At 34.0% G+C, this 18,943-nt stretch overlaps 1 protein-coding gene across 1 annotated transcript; it reads right to left on the reverse strand.

Moving 5' to 3' along the window:
• Positions 1-515: 515 nt before the first annotated feature.
• On the reverse strand, positions 516-1,700 carry LOC141703792 (uncharacterized). Its single transcript, XM_074507229.1, has one exon. The coding sequence runs from the start codon at positions 1,698-1,700 to the stop codon at positions 516-518; it is 1,185 nt and encodes a 394-aa protein (XP_074363330.1).
• Positions 1,701-18,943: the final 17,243 nt, after the last annotated feature.

Genomic DNA, 18,943 nt, shown 5'->3' on the forward strand with positions numbered 1-18,943 from the left:
TTCAGTGCCTCATTCTTGTGTTTAAGGAAATAAACCCACATCATACGGCTGTAGTCATCAACAAGAAGCATAAAATAATTGTTCCCCCCCGGTGTGGAAGGGGATATAGGACCGCATAAATCCAAATGTATCAATTCTAGAGCAGACTTAGCAATAAAATTAGATTTATTTGGAAAAGGCTTACGTGTTTGTTTTGTCATAAGGCAACTCTCACAGATTTCTTTGGGGTGAACAATGTTTGGTACACCATGAGCCATATGATTCTTTGATAACAGTTGCATTTCCTTGAAATTTACGTGTCCGAGTCTCTTATGCCACAACCATGCTTCCTCGTCACCCTTTGTTAGTAGACAATAATGTTTAGCTTCCTGAATGTGAATCTTATAGAGTCGATTTGCAGACCTTTAGACTTGCATAAGCATCCTTCCACAACTATCATAAACCCACAGCTTCTCTCCGTTCATGACAACTCTATTTCCCTCCCCCGAGAGCTGTCCTAAGCTGATGATGTTGCTTCACAAAGTAGGTATGTAGCAGACTTCGCTTAAAATTCTGGTCTCCCCATTCTTGCACAGGAATTTGATTGAACCTCTGCCCTGAATTTGGACTACTGAGCCATCACCAAATTTCACTTCCCCTTTCACAGTCCTGTCAAGCTTTTCAAATTTCTCACGACGTCCAGTCATGTGATTACTAGCTCCATTATCAAGATACCATACGTTTTCATCTCTCTCCTTGATGTTTACTATAATCTTATCCTCGGTAATGCCAATCACATCAGGTTTGATGTTTTCGCATAAATTCATCAAGAGTGCAGGTTCTTCGTCGATTATAAATGACATATTTGCTTCCCCTCTTTGTGGCCTGTTCTTCTTAGGCTTACGACACTCATAAGCGAAGTGTCCATATGCAGCACAATTGTAACATTTCACCTGGCTTCTATCTCGAGCCATACGGTTATCCCTTGTGTGATAATCACTACCACTGCTTTGCCCAGCCTTTCCTGACTTCTTCAACCACTCTTCTCGAGTGAGAAGAAGTTTCCTGTCGTTGCCTTCTCTCTTGAGCCACTCATCCTCAGTCAAGAGTAGTTGCTGCCCCTCGTTGTTCTCCGTTTGTCCACCCAAGCGTTCCTCATGGGCTTTAAGAGAACCAATGACCTCCTCCACGGACATAGTGTCTAAGTTACCAAATTGTTCGATTGCAGACGCAATTTGGAGGAACTTAGTTGGGACAACCCTTAGTAGCTTTTTAACGACATACTCTTCAGCAATTGTCTCTCCTAACGCCCTGATTTTCGAAACCAAGCCGTTTAATTTCATACAAAAGTCATCCAACATTTCAGTGTCTTTCATCTTTAGAGACTCAAACTCTGATTTTAGGGTCTGAGCTTTAGCCTTCTTTACTTTATCCGCACCTAGGCACATTATTTTTATAGCCCCCCAAGCCTCCTTCGATGTTTTCTTTTCTGCTATCGTTAACAGCATGTCATCTGCAATCCCTTGATAGATAATGGCTAGTGCTCGCTTGTCTGTTTTTTCTTCGACTGTACCCTTTGGATCCTTTGGTTCTATTGCATCCCAAACACCGTGTGCCTGCATAAAGACTTTTATCTTGATGGCCCATGTGGTGTAGTTCGTCTTAGTTAGCATAGGATAACTCAGTCCAAATGACCCCTCCTTGTTCTTGCTAGCTTCCATTTCACTGTTTAACCACGATCGTGTTTCACAGGTGACTTGAGTGCTCTGATACCAGATGTTAGAGCAAATAAAGAAAGAGATAACACAGCTAATATTTGATTGATTACTTGTATGAAATTCTTACAATTGATGAGATCTTACAGAATAAACCAGCACTGCTACTTAAACAACTTGTAACAGAATTGTGCTATAAACTAGGATAATTGATCCTAATTTATCTCTCACTTATTTTAATCCTAAACTTGCGGCACACTACTATAACCAACTACAATAATCGAGACTTTTTATTCAATAACATAAACTCAAATAAATATGTTTAGATTAAGCCCAAGCCCAACAATATTGGTTGCAAAAGGATATGCTCAAGAGCACAAGATAGACTACCATGAGATTTTTGCACTAGTGAGATGTTGGAAACTGTTCGTTTGTTATTGGCTGTGTCAACCAAAAATAATTGGCAAGTTCATCATTTAGACGTGAAAACAATGATTACTGAGTCGCTGGAGGTGTGCGACTCAGCCAAAGGGATATGTAAAGGAGGTTAAGAACATTTAGTTTATAAGTTGATTAAGGTAATTTCACAGCTTACTAAAATCTTTTTTATCAAAACTAAAAATATAAACAAAATATGCTTAATTTTTATGAAATATTCAAATTTTACATTAATAAAACAATATTTATTCTGCTACTTAAACTTGAAAAGTGAATATACTATAGTACATATCAATTATACACCAAACTTATATATAACATACATTCATAAAATTTCAAATTAATGTGACTATTTCAAACAAGTACGTCTGTGCATTTTTAAGAATTAAAACTGAAATGTACTCTCTTTGTCCCCACCCTAACATCGTCCCACCAATTTTTAACATGTATGTAAGAGTAGTTTTTTAAAAATTAAAGTGTAAATGTACTTAGCATCTCACCCAATTGTTAATGTGTTTGTGGGAGAGTGTTACGAAAAATATTTTAAGATTAATGTAAAGTATAATTATATTATTTTAGAAAAAAAATAAAAGTAGAATATTTTAAATATTTATTTAAAAAATAAAAAAATAAAAATAAATTATAGAGATATATTTTATATTTATGTTAAAGTGTGTGTCAAACACAATATCATAAACATTAACAATTGGATGGGTGAGAGGTGGGGGTGGGGGGATGGTGGTTGGGCGGTGGGTGGGGCATTTAGAGAGTAAATATTTTGACACAATTAAATATTAGTGGCCTCTTCTGCGTTTGATAAGAAAAGATAAATGCATTACTACCAAATATTAAGTTACATAATTTTTAAATATTTTAAATTACTCAAATAAAGACAAAAAGAAGTTGTTGATGGTAACCTTTTTATCTCTATCTTTAATCATAATGACAAAATTGAATGCTTCTGCATGTAAATTTAAAAGTTTATGCAGATAATGTCGTCATAATTTGACTTATTATGATTTTATAATTTGACTTATATATTATGATTTTATTAAAGATTGTTCACGAACATATTTTTATAAGTATTTAGTAGGCTAAAACATTTCATTGCTACAGAGGTGAGTATAGGCTCCAGCAGATCGTTTGAAAGAGGTATATAGCTTTTAAAATTGTGTAGCTAGTTTTGTTGTTGTGAAATTATGCTTTTTTATATTTAATCTTAAGATTTTATTTTTGTGCTTCTATAATTCTCATTATTTGATAAAATTATTATCTATTGTTGTATTGAATTCTATGTTTTGTGATTTATATATGTGCATCTTAATTCTTGTGGATCATGTTGATGGTAAACTATTTATCTCTATCTTTGATTTATATATGTTTTTTAATAGTTCTTACAAAGATTATTGAGAAGGATTTACATGTTAGATCCATTAATCTACCTCTTTTGTCAATGGACCTTTTGAAAGAAATGATACTTTTCATAAACCTTTTGTTTTTTTTTGCAAAATTGTTACGATCTATATCATTTAACAAATTCAAAGAAGATTAGGTGAGGAAGTGTTCTTTGAATATAAATTTTAGCTTTGTAGTGTGTAAGTATATGTTTATATTTCATTCTGCCTCAAACGGAAAATGGTTGTTTAAGTTTGTTAATTAATAGGCACTTTTCGATTGTGTACGAAATTGAAATTCGATTTGTAGTTTTCTAAGTATAAGTTGCATAATACTGTTGTAGTCCCTCTCATTTTTTTACAGTTTTTACGTATTTGACACGCATTTTAAGGCGATTATAATGTATAGTTTCATAATTTATTTTTGAAATTTTCCTTTTCTGTATAAAAATATGGCCATTATATTCTTATTTAGAAGATTTTTTTTTTAAATGTTGGCAACTATACTTTTATAAGAATCTTAAACTGTGTGTAGAGTTGAATATAAAAAATTGGATGGGACTTGAGGAGTAGTATAACGGAAATTGGATGGGACTGAGGGAGTAGTATAACGGTATTTAGAATAATTTTGATAGTTTATCATGACACTCACATTGTTCTGTTTTTTTTTAAGTCACATGCTCAAGCCATTATTTTTTCTTCAACTTCTGTTTTGTGCCACTTTGATGAGTTACTTAGATTTTTAGGAAATTAAACAAATGGATAAGGGCAAGGCTGTTATGGAAGAACAAATGGACACCCAGGTAAGCCTTTTGTTATATATATGGAGATATAGCAGTAAAAAATTACTAAGCTTATACTTGAATTACTAATTACAATTTTAATATAAACTTAGTCTACATATAATTTTAGTGTAAGCTATTTATACTTGAATTACTAATCACAATCTTAATGTTTAGTCTACATATAATCTTAGTGTAAACAAATTAGTCTAACTATCTTATTGTCTTATTTATTAAGAGGTTTTCTCAACTTTTTGGTTCTTCCCTTTCTACCTATTAAATAAGTTACTTGTTTATCGCACTCCTTGTACATTAAAAAATAATTTTATTATAATATAAATTCGATCATCCAAACTCAAAAGTTACAATTTACAATGTTTAAACAAAACATATTACAAACCTGCTAATATCTTAACTTCTCCAATATACCATCCACACCTCTGTTTCATTAACCTGTAGTTGGCGAATACATAGTAACCTGAAATTTTTAATTTAAAAAAATGGATCAACCTAAATAAGTCCAATAATTGTGGAGAGTGTAAAATAATATTGGGTACTAGTTTTGAAACAATAACAAAATTACAACTAAGTACATTACAAGCAAGTAAACACTTACTCTCCTAACAATCAACTATAGACTTGGGAAGCTCCATACTAAAAACGGACCTGACAACAAGTCCTCCGTGTCAATTTCTTGTATTTTAATTTTCATTCCATAAGTGCAAAATGTTTGTTTAAGTTTGCTAACTAATGGATATTCTTCTAGCTGTGTGTACAAAATTGAAAGACCAATATTTAGGTTTTCTATGTATAAGTTGCATAATGTAATGATGTTTTGATTAGTTTTACTAGTTTAATGGTACTCACATTGGTAATTTTTTTATTTAACAATGTTACTATTTAAGTTGTAGAAAGTCATTGTTTTTGCTTTAAACAGATGGAGAAGGGTAAAGCTGTCGTGAAAGAACAAATGGACATGCAAGTAAGCCTTTTCGTGCAAGTATGTAAATTTATATAATGATAATATGCAGTACTCTTGTAAAGTTAACATCCTGCAATTGCTTTGAGAGTTTAAGTGTACCTAAAACTCGAACAGTACCGGAGCTGGTATGGGAGCTACAGACTCCATTAATATTTTTAGGCTTATCCAATGCCAATATTACTGACACTCAAGTTCAGAGCATTTCACAGTTTCTGCAGCATCGATTTTTATAAGCATTTTGAGTTCTGACATTGCATTGTCTAAAAAAAGATGTACATCTACATGCATATATAGTACTTTAGTAACAGAATTACAAAGCATAGATTCAGAAGTGCATTGCATTGTCGAACAAACAAAACATTCATCATGCACTATTCACGTTGCACATACTTGGGATTTGGCTTAGTTGCCCGTTGAGACAATCTAAGTTGCAATATTATAATTGCAGATAATATTTATAATTATAATTTTAATCTAAGTTGCAATTGCAGGATGTTTCCACTTTAGATGGAAATTTATATAATGATAATATGCAGTACTCTTGTAAAGCATACATTTATAATTGACAATTATTTACTAACTTTATGCTTGAACTAATTACTAATCAATTTTGGCAATTATGGTATCACTCCAGGTTTTCAAATTACAAATTTATGTTTCAATTATTAGTTATCTAAGTTACAGCAGCTATGATATCACTCAAGATTTTCTCTCCTTTTTCTCTCTCTTTTCTACCTATATATTAATTGATATGTATATCTCTTCCAATTACTTTTTTAGATATTAAAAGAAAAACAAAACAATGCTCTATCATATGAAGTTGTACTGTAACATTTTCATGCTTTTATATGTGGTAGGAGTGATTACCTACACTGTACTAAGATACCTATAGAGTTACAACCTTAAATAACTTAATATCTTTATTAGAGTTGAACATGTATTGTAATGTCAGGAGGGTGATATGTCGCGAGCCTCTCTTCCACCAACATTGATCGTTCTCTCCTCGGATACCCAAAGGTTTGTTACCCTTAGGCCTTCATATGATTCCAAATTTTTATCTGAAGAAAAATGTAAGGGAATATCCAAATTAGTTCTGTCATTCTTTTTATAATTAGTGTTACAAATTAGTTGTAGGCCGAAAGAAATGACAATAGCAGAAGTGCTATTTTTTTGCTAAATTAAGAGATGTATTAGAAAAGAGAATATACAAGGGAGATCTCCCATGCTCTATAACCAATTCTCGAGATAGAAAGCAAAACTATAAGCTGATTACATCAAAATAAGATGAGGCCTATTATATACTACTCTAGAGAACCAAGTTGAGCTGTTAAGCCTGGTTTAACATCAACTAGAATACAATCTATAGGCTTCATTGGGCCAAAAATTCCTTTGTCATGGGCTCGGCATGTTAAAAATAAATAATATATTTTTGACTATTAATATAATAGAATTGTGTGGAAGTCTCTGAAATAATCTTGATACATGTATTAGTATCTTGGTATATGTATTAGTATTTTTCTATGTTCAATGTATTGGTGTAGGTACATATAATCTCTGGATACATGTATCTTGGTCAAGTGATGTCTATTGGAGTCTAAGAGTTATCTAGATCTTTCTATGGAGTCCTATATAAAGCCTTGTACCAAGTCATTTGTAATCAAGTAATTTTTCAAGTAATACATTTCTTCTCCTAAATTGTCTTGAGTGAGTTTGAGTGAGATCCTTTCTTCCAACAAAGTGGTATCAAGAGCCAAAAATTCTACTTCTACTTGTCTTCAAAGAATGCTTGTGTGGTGTAAAGAAGAAGAAGATCATGGAAAATGGAATGTCTCAATGGCAAATGCCAAAGTTCACCAAAGATAATTATGAGAATTGGTGCATTCGTATGAAGGCGATCATTGGAGCAAATGATGTGTGGGAAATTATGGAGAAAGGATTGGAGGTGCCCGAAAATGAAGCAAATTTGAATCAAGTTCAAAAAGATCAACTTCAAGCCCAAAGAAAGAATGATCAAAAGGCGATCATGATCATTCATCAATGTTTGGATGATTCAATGTTACAAAAAGTGACTTCCGCAATAACGTCAAAGAAAGTTTGGGATACTCTCAAATCTTCTTTTAGTGGCGATATTAAAGTAAAGAGAGTTCGGCTACAAACACTTCGTGGCGAGTTTGAGGCTTTGCGAATGAAGGAATCCGAATCAATCTCATATTATTTTTCAAGGGTCTTGACCGTTGTCAATCAAATGAAAAGCAATGGAGAAGAGGTAAGTGATGTTCGTGTTATTGAAAAAGTTCTTCGTTCACTTGACTCTAAATTTGATTACAAAGTTGTGGCAATTGAGGAGGCTAAAGATAACAAGCCCATGAAGAAAAAATGTTAAAGAAGGAGCCAATTGAACAAGCCTTACAATCAAAGTTATCTTTTAAAGATAATGATGGAAGGTATATGAGGAACCAAAGAGGTCTTGGACAAGGACGTGGAAGAGGATTTCTATATGGACAAAGAAGAGGTCGTGGCCAACAAAGGGAGGAAAGTCAAAAGTATGAAAGATTGTACGAGACAAGAAATTCAAGAGGCCGTGGAAGAGGAAGAGTTACACCAAGGTATGGCAAGTCAAATGTTAAATGCTATAATTATCAAAAATTTGGTCACTATGCTTCCGAGTGTCACACTTCAAAAAATCAAGTGGAGGAGAAAGCTAATTTTGTTGAAGATAAAGGCAATGTTGATGAACCCACTTTATTTCTAGCGCATAAAGGAGAAGTAAATTGTGAAGATAATTTGTGGTATCTTGATAGCGGCGCAAGTTATCATATGTGTGGCAGTAAAAATTTGTTCGTGGATCTTGATGAGAAAGTGAATGGAAAAGTTACTTTTGGAGACTCTTCGGGAGTGCCCATCAAAGGCAAAGGTAACATCTTAATTCGCTTGAAAAATGGAGATCATAATTTTATTTCAAGTATTTATTATGTGCCTAGCATGAAAAATAATATCTTGAGTTTGGGGCAACTAATGGAGAAAGGCTATACCATCACCATGAAAGATGGATTTCTCAATTTGAGAGATTCTAATGATAATTTAATTGCAAAGGTGCATATGACGAAGAATCGTATGTTTATTCTCAAAATTCAAAATGATGTTGCAAAATGTCTTAAGGCTTGTGTTGGAGATTCTTCTTGGCTTTGGCATCTTAGGTTTGGGAACTTGAACTTTGATGGACTAAATTCACTATCAAAGAAGCATATGGTGAATGGATTGCCTCACATCAACCATCCAAACCAAATTTGTGAAGGATGTCTTTTCGGAAAACAATCAAGAAAGAGCTTTCCAAAGGAATCTATGTCAAGAGCAAAGGAGCCACTTGAACTCATTCACTCCGATGTATGTGGGCCTTTTAATCCTCCATCTTTTAGTAAGAATTGCTATTTCTTGTTATTCATTGATGATTTTAGCCGCAAGACATGGGTGTACTTTCTCAAAGAGAAGTCTCAAGTTTTTGAATGCTTCAAAAAGTTCAAAGCCCAAGTTGAAAAAGAGACCAAGTATCAAATAAAAGCCATTCGTTCGGATCGAGGAGGTGAATTCAATTCAAAGGAGTTCTTGCAATTTTGTGAAGCTCATGGTATTAGACGACCCGCAACGGTTCCAAGATCACCGCAACAAAATGGAGTCGCCGAAAGAAAAAATAGGAGCATTCTTAACATGGCTCGAAGCATGCTAAAGAGCAAGAATATGCCTAAGGAATTTTGGGCCGAAGCGGTAGATTGTGCCGTCTACTTGTCAAATAGATGTCCCACGAGAAGTGTTAAAGACATAACATCGCAACAAGCATGGAAAGGAAAGAGACCATCTATTGCTCACTTAAGAGTTTTTGGAAGCATAGCTTATGCACACGTCGATGATGAGCTAAGAACAAAGTTGGATTATAAGAGTGAAAAGTATGTGTTTGTTGGCTATGATGCAAGAGCAAAGGGGTAGAAACTTTACAACCCCATCAATGGAAAGATTGTTATTAGTCGAGATGTTGTATTTGACGAAGAGAGCTCATGGGATTAGAGCAACACATAAGAAGATTATAATTTCTTCCCATTTATTGATGAAGAAAGTGAAGAAAATATCACTCCTCCCACATCACCACGAGCAACAAGTAATGGACAAACTCCTTTATCTTTTTCAAGTGATGATGAGGAGACACCACCAAGACGTTATAGAAGTCTTGGAGAAATATACGATGAAACGGAAGAGGTTCCCGCTATTTCCAAATTAACACTTCTTTGTCTTCTAGCGGAAACCGAACCAACAAGCTTCAAAGAAGCCGTGCAAGATGAAAGGTGGAAGAAAGCAATGGACGACGAGATTGAGTCTATAAAGAAGAATGACACATGGGAGTTAGCAACACTTCCAAAAGGACAAAAAGCTATTGGTGTAAAGTGGATTTATAAGGTGAAGAAGAATGCCCAAGGTAAGGTGGAAAAATATAAGGCAAGATTGGTGGCCAAAGGCTACAATCAAAGACATGGAGTTGATTATGACGAAGTTTTTTCCCCGGTTGCAAGAATGGAGACTATAAGGCTAATCATCTCATTAGCGGCTCAAAATGGATGGAAAATTCATCAAATGGATGTGAAGTCCGCTTTCTTGAATGGTGTTCTTGAAGAAACCGTGTATGTGGAGCAACCATTGGGATACATCGTAAAAGGACAAGAAGGAAAAGTCTTAAAGTTAAAGAAGGCCTTGTACGGATTGAAACAAGCGCCGAGGGCTTGGAATAATAGACTTGACAAATACTTTCAAGCTCAAGGATTTTACAAGTGTCCTCATGAACATGCTCTATATGCCAAGGTTGCTAAAAATGGAGAATTTCTTCTTGCGTGCTTGTATGTGGATGATTTAATATTCACGGAAAATAGTCCAAGTATGTTTGAGAAATTTAAACAAGACATGACAAGAGAATTTGAGATGACCGATATTGGGCTTATGTCATATTATCTTGGCATTGAAGTAAAGCAAATGGATGATGGAATACTAATATCACAAGGAAGCTATACAAGGGAGATTTTGAAGAAATTCAAGATGGAAAATTGTCAAGCCGTAAGCACCCCCATTGAATGTGGAACGAAGTTGTCGAAATTTGAAGAATGTGAGAAGGTTGATCCTACATATTTCAAAAGTCTTGTGGGAAGTTTGAGATATTTGACATGCACGAGGCCCAACATACTCAATAGTGTTGGACTTATTAGTTGCTATATGGAGGCTCCAACAACAACACACATGAAGGCGGCCAAGAGAATTCTTCGTTATCTCAAAGGCACAATGGATTATGGATTGTTGTATCATTACTCAAATGAGTTCAAACTTGTTGGTTATTGTGATAGTGATTGAGCCGGTGACATTGATGATCGAAAGAGTACCACCGGATATGTATTCTTTATTGGTGACACATCTTTTTCATGGAGTTCAAAGAAATAACCCATTGTTACCCTGTCCACTTGTGAGGCGGAGTATGTGGCGGCGTGTTCTTGTGTTTGTCAAGCTATATGGCTAAGGAGAGTTTTGGAAGAGCTCCACATGCCACAAAATGAGTCCACGGAAGTATTGGTTGATAACAAGTCGACAATAGCTTCGGCCAAAAATCCGGTCTTTCATGAACGGTGCAAGCACATTGATACAAAATATCACTTTATTCGGGAATGTATCGAAATGCGTGAATTGGAGTTGAATTATGTGAAGTTCCAAGATCAAATTAGTAACATATTTACAAAGCCTCTCAAAAGTGACGCCTTCAACAATCCGAAGTCTACTTGGGATAGTCAAAATTAAGGAGGGGTGTTAAAAATAAATAATATATTTTTGACTATTAAAATAATAGAATTGTGTGGAAGTCTCTGGAATAATCTTGGTACATGTATTACTATCTTGGTACATGTATTAGTATTTTTCTATGTTCAATGTATTGGTGTAGGTATATATAATCTCTACATACATGTATCTTGGTCAAGTGATGTCTATTGGAGTATAAGAGTTATCTAGATCTTTCTATGGAGTCCTATATAAAGCCTTGTACCAAGTCATTTGTAATCAAGTAATTTTTTTTTCAAGTAATACATTTCTTCTCCTAAATTGTCTTGAGTAGGTTTGAGTGAGATCCTTTCTTCCAACATTTCTTTCTTGCCATAGCTGGCAAAAAAAAACCTGGATGAAACCAAGAGCTACACTACTCTTGGCTTTGTCCTGAATATGCAGCATGTGGTTGAGAACTTCCAACCAGGTGTCGCCAACAATTGATAGATCTAACTTATACAACAAGTCAGGGGGAACAAAACGACTATAGTGGCAGAGCAGAAATAAGTGATTATCAGTCTCATTTACTGCATAAAACAATGATAATTTCATTACGTATCAAGATATGATAATCAAGCAGGAAGATATAATCATCAACTGCATCATGAAACTTCATTCACTTTATTTTACAACAATCAACTGAATCCAAATTTGACAACAACGAACCAAAGCCTCTACCAAAAAATCAAAAACCAACTTCACTAAAACCCAAAGTAACTAAAGAATATGCATCACAGCCTTTGTGCTGATATGGGCAGCTTGTAGTTGAAAAATTACGACCCCTTTATTTTTCTTATAATAAAGTTTCCATTTGTTTTATAGGCTCAACACTCTCTTCATGAAACTGTCTTTTATTATTGCTAAACTGATCTAATTGATTCTGCATAGCGAACAAGATCCAGAAGAGATGAAAAGAGAGAAAAGAAAAATCGCATCTCGTGAATACAGAAAAAGAAAAAAGGTATGCCTAATACATGTTCTACTGTATGTTTTTAACGTCTACTACTATAAGATTCATAACCATATTTTATACCAGAACCATGTCGAGGAACTTAAAGAACGTTGTCATTCTCTTAATCTTGAAAACAAGTCTCTTACAATAGAGAATCAGCAACTAAAAGAAAAGCTCAACAAAATTGAAACTGATTTGGCTCTCGTCAAGGTATTTCTTTAGTTTGTTTATCTTCCTTCAGGTCACTTGCTTACATATAATATTTAGGCCGTCTGAGAAAACTAACCATTATTGTTGTAGGAGGTGTAGAATTTTAACTGATTATTTATATATAAGTATATATCTGTATACTTCTCACTAGTAAAACACAAATCACACACACAGATTTGCACACCAAAAGATCTACTTTTCTTTAATCAATGATACAATATATATAGAAATGAACTAAGGTAGTGGTAGCTATAAATCAGGAAAACTAGTAATGGGCCTAACAACTCCTACTAATCCCTTACCACTTATTATGAGTCCTACAATTTCTCCACTAACAGCATGACCAAGTCATCAACTCAACAAATCAAATAAGAAAACATTATTAATTTACTACAAATAAAAATAAGTTTAAGATAATTTTTCAACAATCTCCCCTGTAATCTTAAACTTACCTGAACAAAATTTATGAAGCACTTCTCTTCATTTTATTCATTTTATGATGCACTTCTCACCACCATCTCTTCATTTTGTGATGTACTTCTCACCACTATCAAGTTTGAGGCACTTCTCAACAAAAATAATTTTTTTGTTGATGCACTTCTCATCAACGTCATTTTTGTTTGCTGAAGCACTTCTCTCCTGGTGCACATAATCACCCACACTTCTAAACAAAATTTCTTTCATAACCACTTGTGCCATGTTATCTTTCTCATTATTTTCACTGCTAAATTTTCTCCTTAATTTTTTTATCATGCTTCTCTTTCTTCTGCCCATGCTTCTCTCTAGTAGACTTTTTTCTTGATACCTCATTAAATATAAATTGATAAATTTTTTGATGCCATTAAATATGATAAATAAATACTTAACATATGTATATATAGGTGTATATTTTAAAATATCTCACAAAGCCCTAGATCATGACGCTCGGATACTAAGTGTAGAATTTTAATGATTATTTATACATAAGTATATATCTGTATACTTCTCACTAGTAAAACACAAATCACACACACAGATTTGCACACCAAAAAATCTACTTTTCTTTAATCAATGATACAATATATATAGAAAGGAACTAAGGTACTGGTAGCTATAAATCAGGAAAACTAGTAATGGGCCCTAACAACTCCTACTAATCCCCCGCCACTTATTATGAGTCCTACAATTTTTTCACTAACAGCATGACTAAGTCATCAACTGAACAAATCAAATAAGAAAACATTATTAATTTACTACAAATAAAATAAGTTTAAGATTATTTTTCAACAGGAGGACCATCATTACAATTCTTCTAAAAATTTGAGATGAAATGTTATTAACTTGTTACATGGTCTAGATCATGATGACTACAGATAATATAATGATAACTATATATATATATATAGTATCACATTTGATTTTGTAAATGAGAAGATGACCTTTTATTAGTTGTTGTGGCACACCTTTGCCCATCCACACAACTTCATCCGTCCATGAGACCATGATTATATAAAGTTTGATGCCTTAAATGATTAGTGTCAAAATTAGGGTACACTTCTGCAATATAAAATTTTATTTCTGCCCCAGCTAATATTATTACATAATTAAGATAAATTCATAGAACAAACATGCGTGTGCACGTTCTCCTGCTTGTCATACTGAATCTCTCACATGAATTACTAACAATGCATGGCAGGATAAGCAAATTCAGGCCATGAAGATTTTGACTAGTGGTTTGCGCAAGTTGGGGGACTAGTGCAGGATAAGCTAAATTTATTGTAGCTTTCAAGTGTTGCTTTATGTAATTGACCGTGTCTTACAATTAAATGTGTTTTAAGTTTTTGTTGGATCATTATGACATATACCCAGAGTTTGGTCTGGTGAAATACTCTTAACTAGAGAATTAATTGATTAAGAGAATTATTATTAGTCATTCAAAATTTTCTGCATTAGTAGGAGGGTGATTGTCAGTCCACACTTCCATTGTTAATATCTTTTATATATGCTTTGTTCAGAACCAAGCTTAGGAAATGCAGAATTTCTATTTTGACAGTATTATTAGATGCTTTGTCAGCAATGTATTTAACTTTGATACTCTTCTAGTTGTGTCTCTGCAAATTGGTTATTCATACCGTTGATGATGAATGGCTACTTATGTTCAAAATTACTAATAATGACATTCAAGATAATGAGAGTAGGGACGAGAAAAATAAATTACATGAAAGGTTGTGATTCTTGTGAGGTCAAGCATTTTTTCCAAAGAAAACTTTACTCAGTATGTGGCAACAAATCTTGACGCTTCTCTTGTCACTTCTTTCCAACCATGTTCCTGACACAAGAAGCTTATTTGTAAAATAGAAGAAAATAACGGCATTGAGAATGACTGTTAAGTCAGATTCTGATGAAGATGACACTACAACTCTAAATTCAAAGCTAAATAATTAATAAAGTTGCAGATAATGACGCAAGTAAGGAGGTCACTGCATCTGGACTTTGTCAAAGAGGAAAAGGATATGCTCAAGGTGCAAATGACTATACATTACCTCTCTACACAGTCTACTTTTATATAGAACATGAATCATCAGGAGCTATTCCTCTAAAGGAGGCCAATACAGATAAAGATGCTTCTATTCCTGATGTTGGTGGAATTCTTGACAAGTCAATATCTAGTCTTGATGCTGGTCAACCTGGTACTGACAATTTGAAAAGGAAGATAAAAGATAAAGTTTGTATATTACAGAAAGAAATCAAGATATCATCTCCACAGAAAGGTTACAACATACAAGAAGTTGAATCTCAAAGGGATTCAACGGGTGCTAATGACCTTATCACATAAGACCGAGCTTCTCAAAGTGAAGGTTCACACACTGCTATTGGAAGGACAATTCCATGACACTGCTGAAGGAGGTTCTGAATAAGTGGAATTTGATATTATACCACACACAAAGAGATAAAGAAGCTCATCACGATCATAGAGCTGAGTTTGATACTTTATTGAATGATTCAATATTTACGATAACCCAAAAAGAACCCTTAGTTCAAAGGGTTGAAGAAGCTTCAAAGCGTCATGCCCTACAAGAACGATCAAGTCAAAGTCTTGATGAATGCACCACTACGACTCCCGATGATGCTGCATATGCTAACACTTCAATATTTCTTGATCCTAAGGTTGAAATGGTTGCTGCAAAGAAGAATACTATTGTTATTCTTGTAACTCCTCTAATATCCATTCATATGGATTCTTCTGTTGAAGGTACATATCTAATTAGTACTATTATTTTATCTGCTATTATGACTAAAAATAGACCCTTGTGTGAGGATACCCCTATTTATATAACTGTAGACCACTCTTTCTGGCCCTATCTTATTTTCTTCATTTGGGAGTGATTTGAGCCTTTAAAGTGGGAGTTTGGGAAAATAATTAGTGAAAAATTAAGAAACTGAGAGATCGTCTTTTATGCTGGAAAAATGAGAGGTAGACTTGAGAGCGAAGTCTGGACTTTTAGTGCCTTAAATATTGCTATTGAAAAGTGATATATGTGTGAGAAATGATGAGATTGTTTTAAAATAATAAATAGATTTAAGGGTCTTTCTATTTCATCTACACATCAGGATAAGAAAATTATCAAATCTAAAGTTGACCTAAAACTTAAGGGTGTAGTAGAACAGTTCTCCATAATGATGATCCTGACATGCATGCCACATCCTAGTGATGTTGCTGATAATAATGGTGATGATAATGATGTTGCAGGTAATATAGATGAGATTCTTATTAGAAGTTGTCCCACATCATTTGTGGGAGGGGAAGATGACTAGAATATAAGCATCCAGATAACTCTATTATTATGAGATCTTTTGGGAGGTACCCAAAAACAAATAAGTGCGGGCGCGGCCCAGAGCAGACAATATCATACCAATATGGAGTTAGGCCTGCTCAGCAAAAGCCCAACAAGTGGTATCAGAGCTTCAAGTTGTAACGGTCCATAACAATCTCAGAAGGGTTCCCAAATAGGCCTAGGGAAAGACAGATGGGCTAACCCAATATAGGCTTAAGGAAAAGGCAGGTGGACCTTCCAGTATGGGCCAATGGGGAGGCAGAAGGCCAGAAGGCAGGTGTCGGGCCCGATATGTGAAGGGGGAGATTATTGGGAGTGTACCATATTGTTTGTGGGAGGGGCAGATGACTAGAATATAAGTAGTTAGATAAATCTATTAGTATGAGCCCTTTGGGAGGGTGCCCAAACAAATTCTTTCGGGATCGGCCCAGAGCGGACAATATTATACTAATGTGGAGTTAGGCCTACTCAGCAAAAGCCCAACAATTCTAAAATCTATGATCAAAGCCTCTAAAGCTTATATATTTCGATTCTCTCATCTTGCCTTGATGTTGTATTGAAGATATTAAGACAACATGAATGGAACAATTCATGGAGATTGTCGAGTGAAAATATCTCTTATCAAGTTGTACATGTTTCATGCTGATCTGACTCCCAATGCACTTTCAAATCCAGATATGCAAACTATTCTAGATGCTACTACCACTATGCTATAAATGGGCTACTATAATGCAAGTGTTAAAAGCTTAACATTAGTTAACAAATTATTGTTCTATAGTAACACCTCTCAATTAGTGTTACAATAGCGATAAAGCTAATGTTGCAGAAAAATGTAACACCAATACCGTGTATCACATTAGTTACTTTTAATTTTGAAAAATTGAAGTGAATATATTTTCATAAAACTTGTATTAAAATTATATTTTGTATAATTAATTAATCATGCATGAAAAGTATAATATAATACATATATATTATTAATTTATCATTCAAAATTTTCTATTTGTGTTCCTCAATATAGTATATATGATAAATTATCTAACAATATCATTCATTAATTTTATATGACCAAACACATCAAAAATGTGTCCCACAAAAAGTTTATGTTCATGTTCAGCAATAATTTCTCATTTTTATTTACAACAACTTCTAAATATATTTATCACTAACTTCTCGTTGCCATCAATCAAGTAATTCATTTTTTTTGTGATAAAAATATTAATGAACTCAAGTTTTAGGGAAACTAATTATTACAAATAGTAATATCCAATATCAATTAATTTCATATTTATAAAATTATAAAATAATAGTATTGTACTATTATGTATAATATACATCACATTCACACAATATTTATAATATTAGAGTACCATTTATTCAAATCATACATAATAAGTAAAACTTTCTAGCATATGCTTAAGTTTATCATTTTTGGTAGAGCTTGAATGAAGTGATGACTTCAAGCCCCTTAATAAATTTCTCCAACTCTTCACCACTCAAGACTTCTTCTTCTGTGATGATCCTCTCATCTGCTACATTCAAATCCATGCTCGTTAATCACCTTGCCAAAGCTAACAATATTTTACTCTAAGTTAAGAGTCCGTACATCTCGATCCAGTTTTTCCTGTCGGCCTGCAAGTTCTGAGCTATTCCTCTAAACAAGCCAATATAGATAGAGATGCCTCTATCCTGATGTTGGTGGAATTCTTGACAAGTCATCAGCTAAAGTCCTTATCTAGTCTTGATACTGGTCAAGCTGGTACTGACAATTTTGAAAACGAAAACAGAAGATAAAATTGTATATTACAGAAATAAATCAAGGTATCAATCTTCAACAGAAAGGTTACAGCACACAAGAAGTTGAATCTCAAAGGGATTCAACAGGCGTTAATGACCTTGTCACAAAAGAACCACCTTCTCAAAGTGAAGGTTCACACACTACTACTGGAAGGACAATTCCCTGACACTGCTCAAGGAGGTTCTGAAAAAATGAAATTTAATATTGTACCGCACACAAAGGATAAAGAAGCTCATCAGGAGCATATAGCTGAGTTCGATGCAATATTGAATGATTCAATATTGCGATAAAGCCAACAAGAACTCTCAGCTTAAAGGGTTATATAAGCTTCATTCCCCACAAGAACGATCAGGTCAAAGTCTTGATGAAGGCACCACTACGACTCCCGATGATGCTGCATATGCTGACACTTCAATATTTCTTGATCTTCAGGTTCAAGTGGTTGATGCAAAGAAGAATGCTAGTGTTATTCTTGTAACTCCTCTAATATCCATTCATATGGATTCTTCTTTTGAAGGTACATATTTATTTGTACTATTATTTTATATTCTAGTATGGCTAAAAATAGACCCTTGTGTGAGGATACCCTTATTTATATGACTGTAGACCACTCTTTCCGGCCCTCTCTAATTTTTTCATTGGGAGTGATTTGAGCCCTTCAAGTGGGAATGTGGGAAACAATTAGTGAAAAATTAAGAAACTGAGAGGCCGTCTTTATGCTGGAAAAATGAGAGGTAGATTTGAGAGAGAAGTCAGGGACTTCTAGTGCCTTAAATATTGCTTTTGAAAAGTGATATATGTGTGAGAAGTGATGAGATCGCTTTAAAATAATAAAGAGATTTAAGGGTCTTTCTGTTTCAGCTACACATTAGGATAAAGAATTTCCAATCTATAGTTGACTAAAAATTTAAGGGTGTAGTATAACATTTCTCTCATGATGATGATCCTGAACAAGCATTGCCACATCCTAGTGATATTGATGATAATATGATGATGATAATGATATTGCAGGTAATATAGATGAGATTCTTATT

This window comes from Apium graveolens, unplaced genomic scaffold (assembly GCF_009905375.1).
Source record: "Apium graveolens cultivar Ventura unplaced genomic scaffold, ASM990537v1 ctg7102, whole genome shotgun sequence".
NCBI lineage: Eukaryota > Viridiplantae > Streptophyta > Magnoliopsida > Apiales > Apiaceae > Apium > Apium graveolens.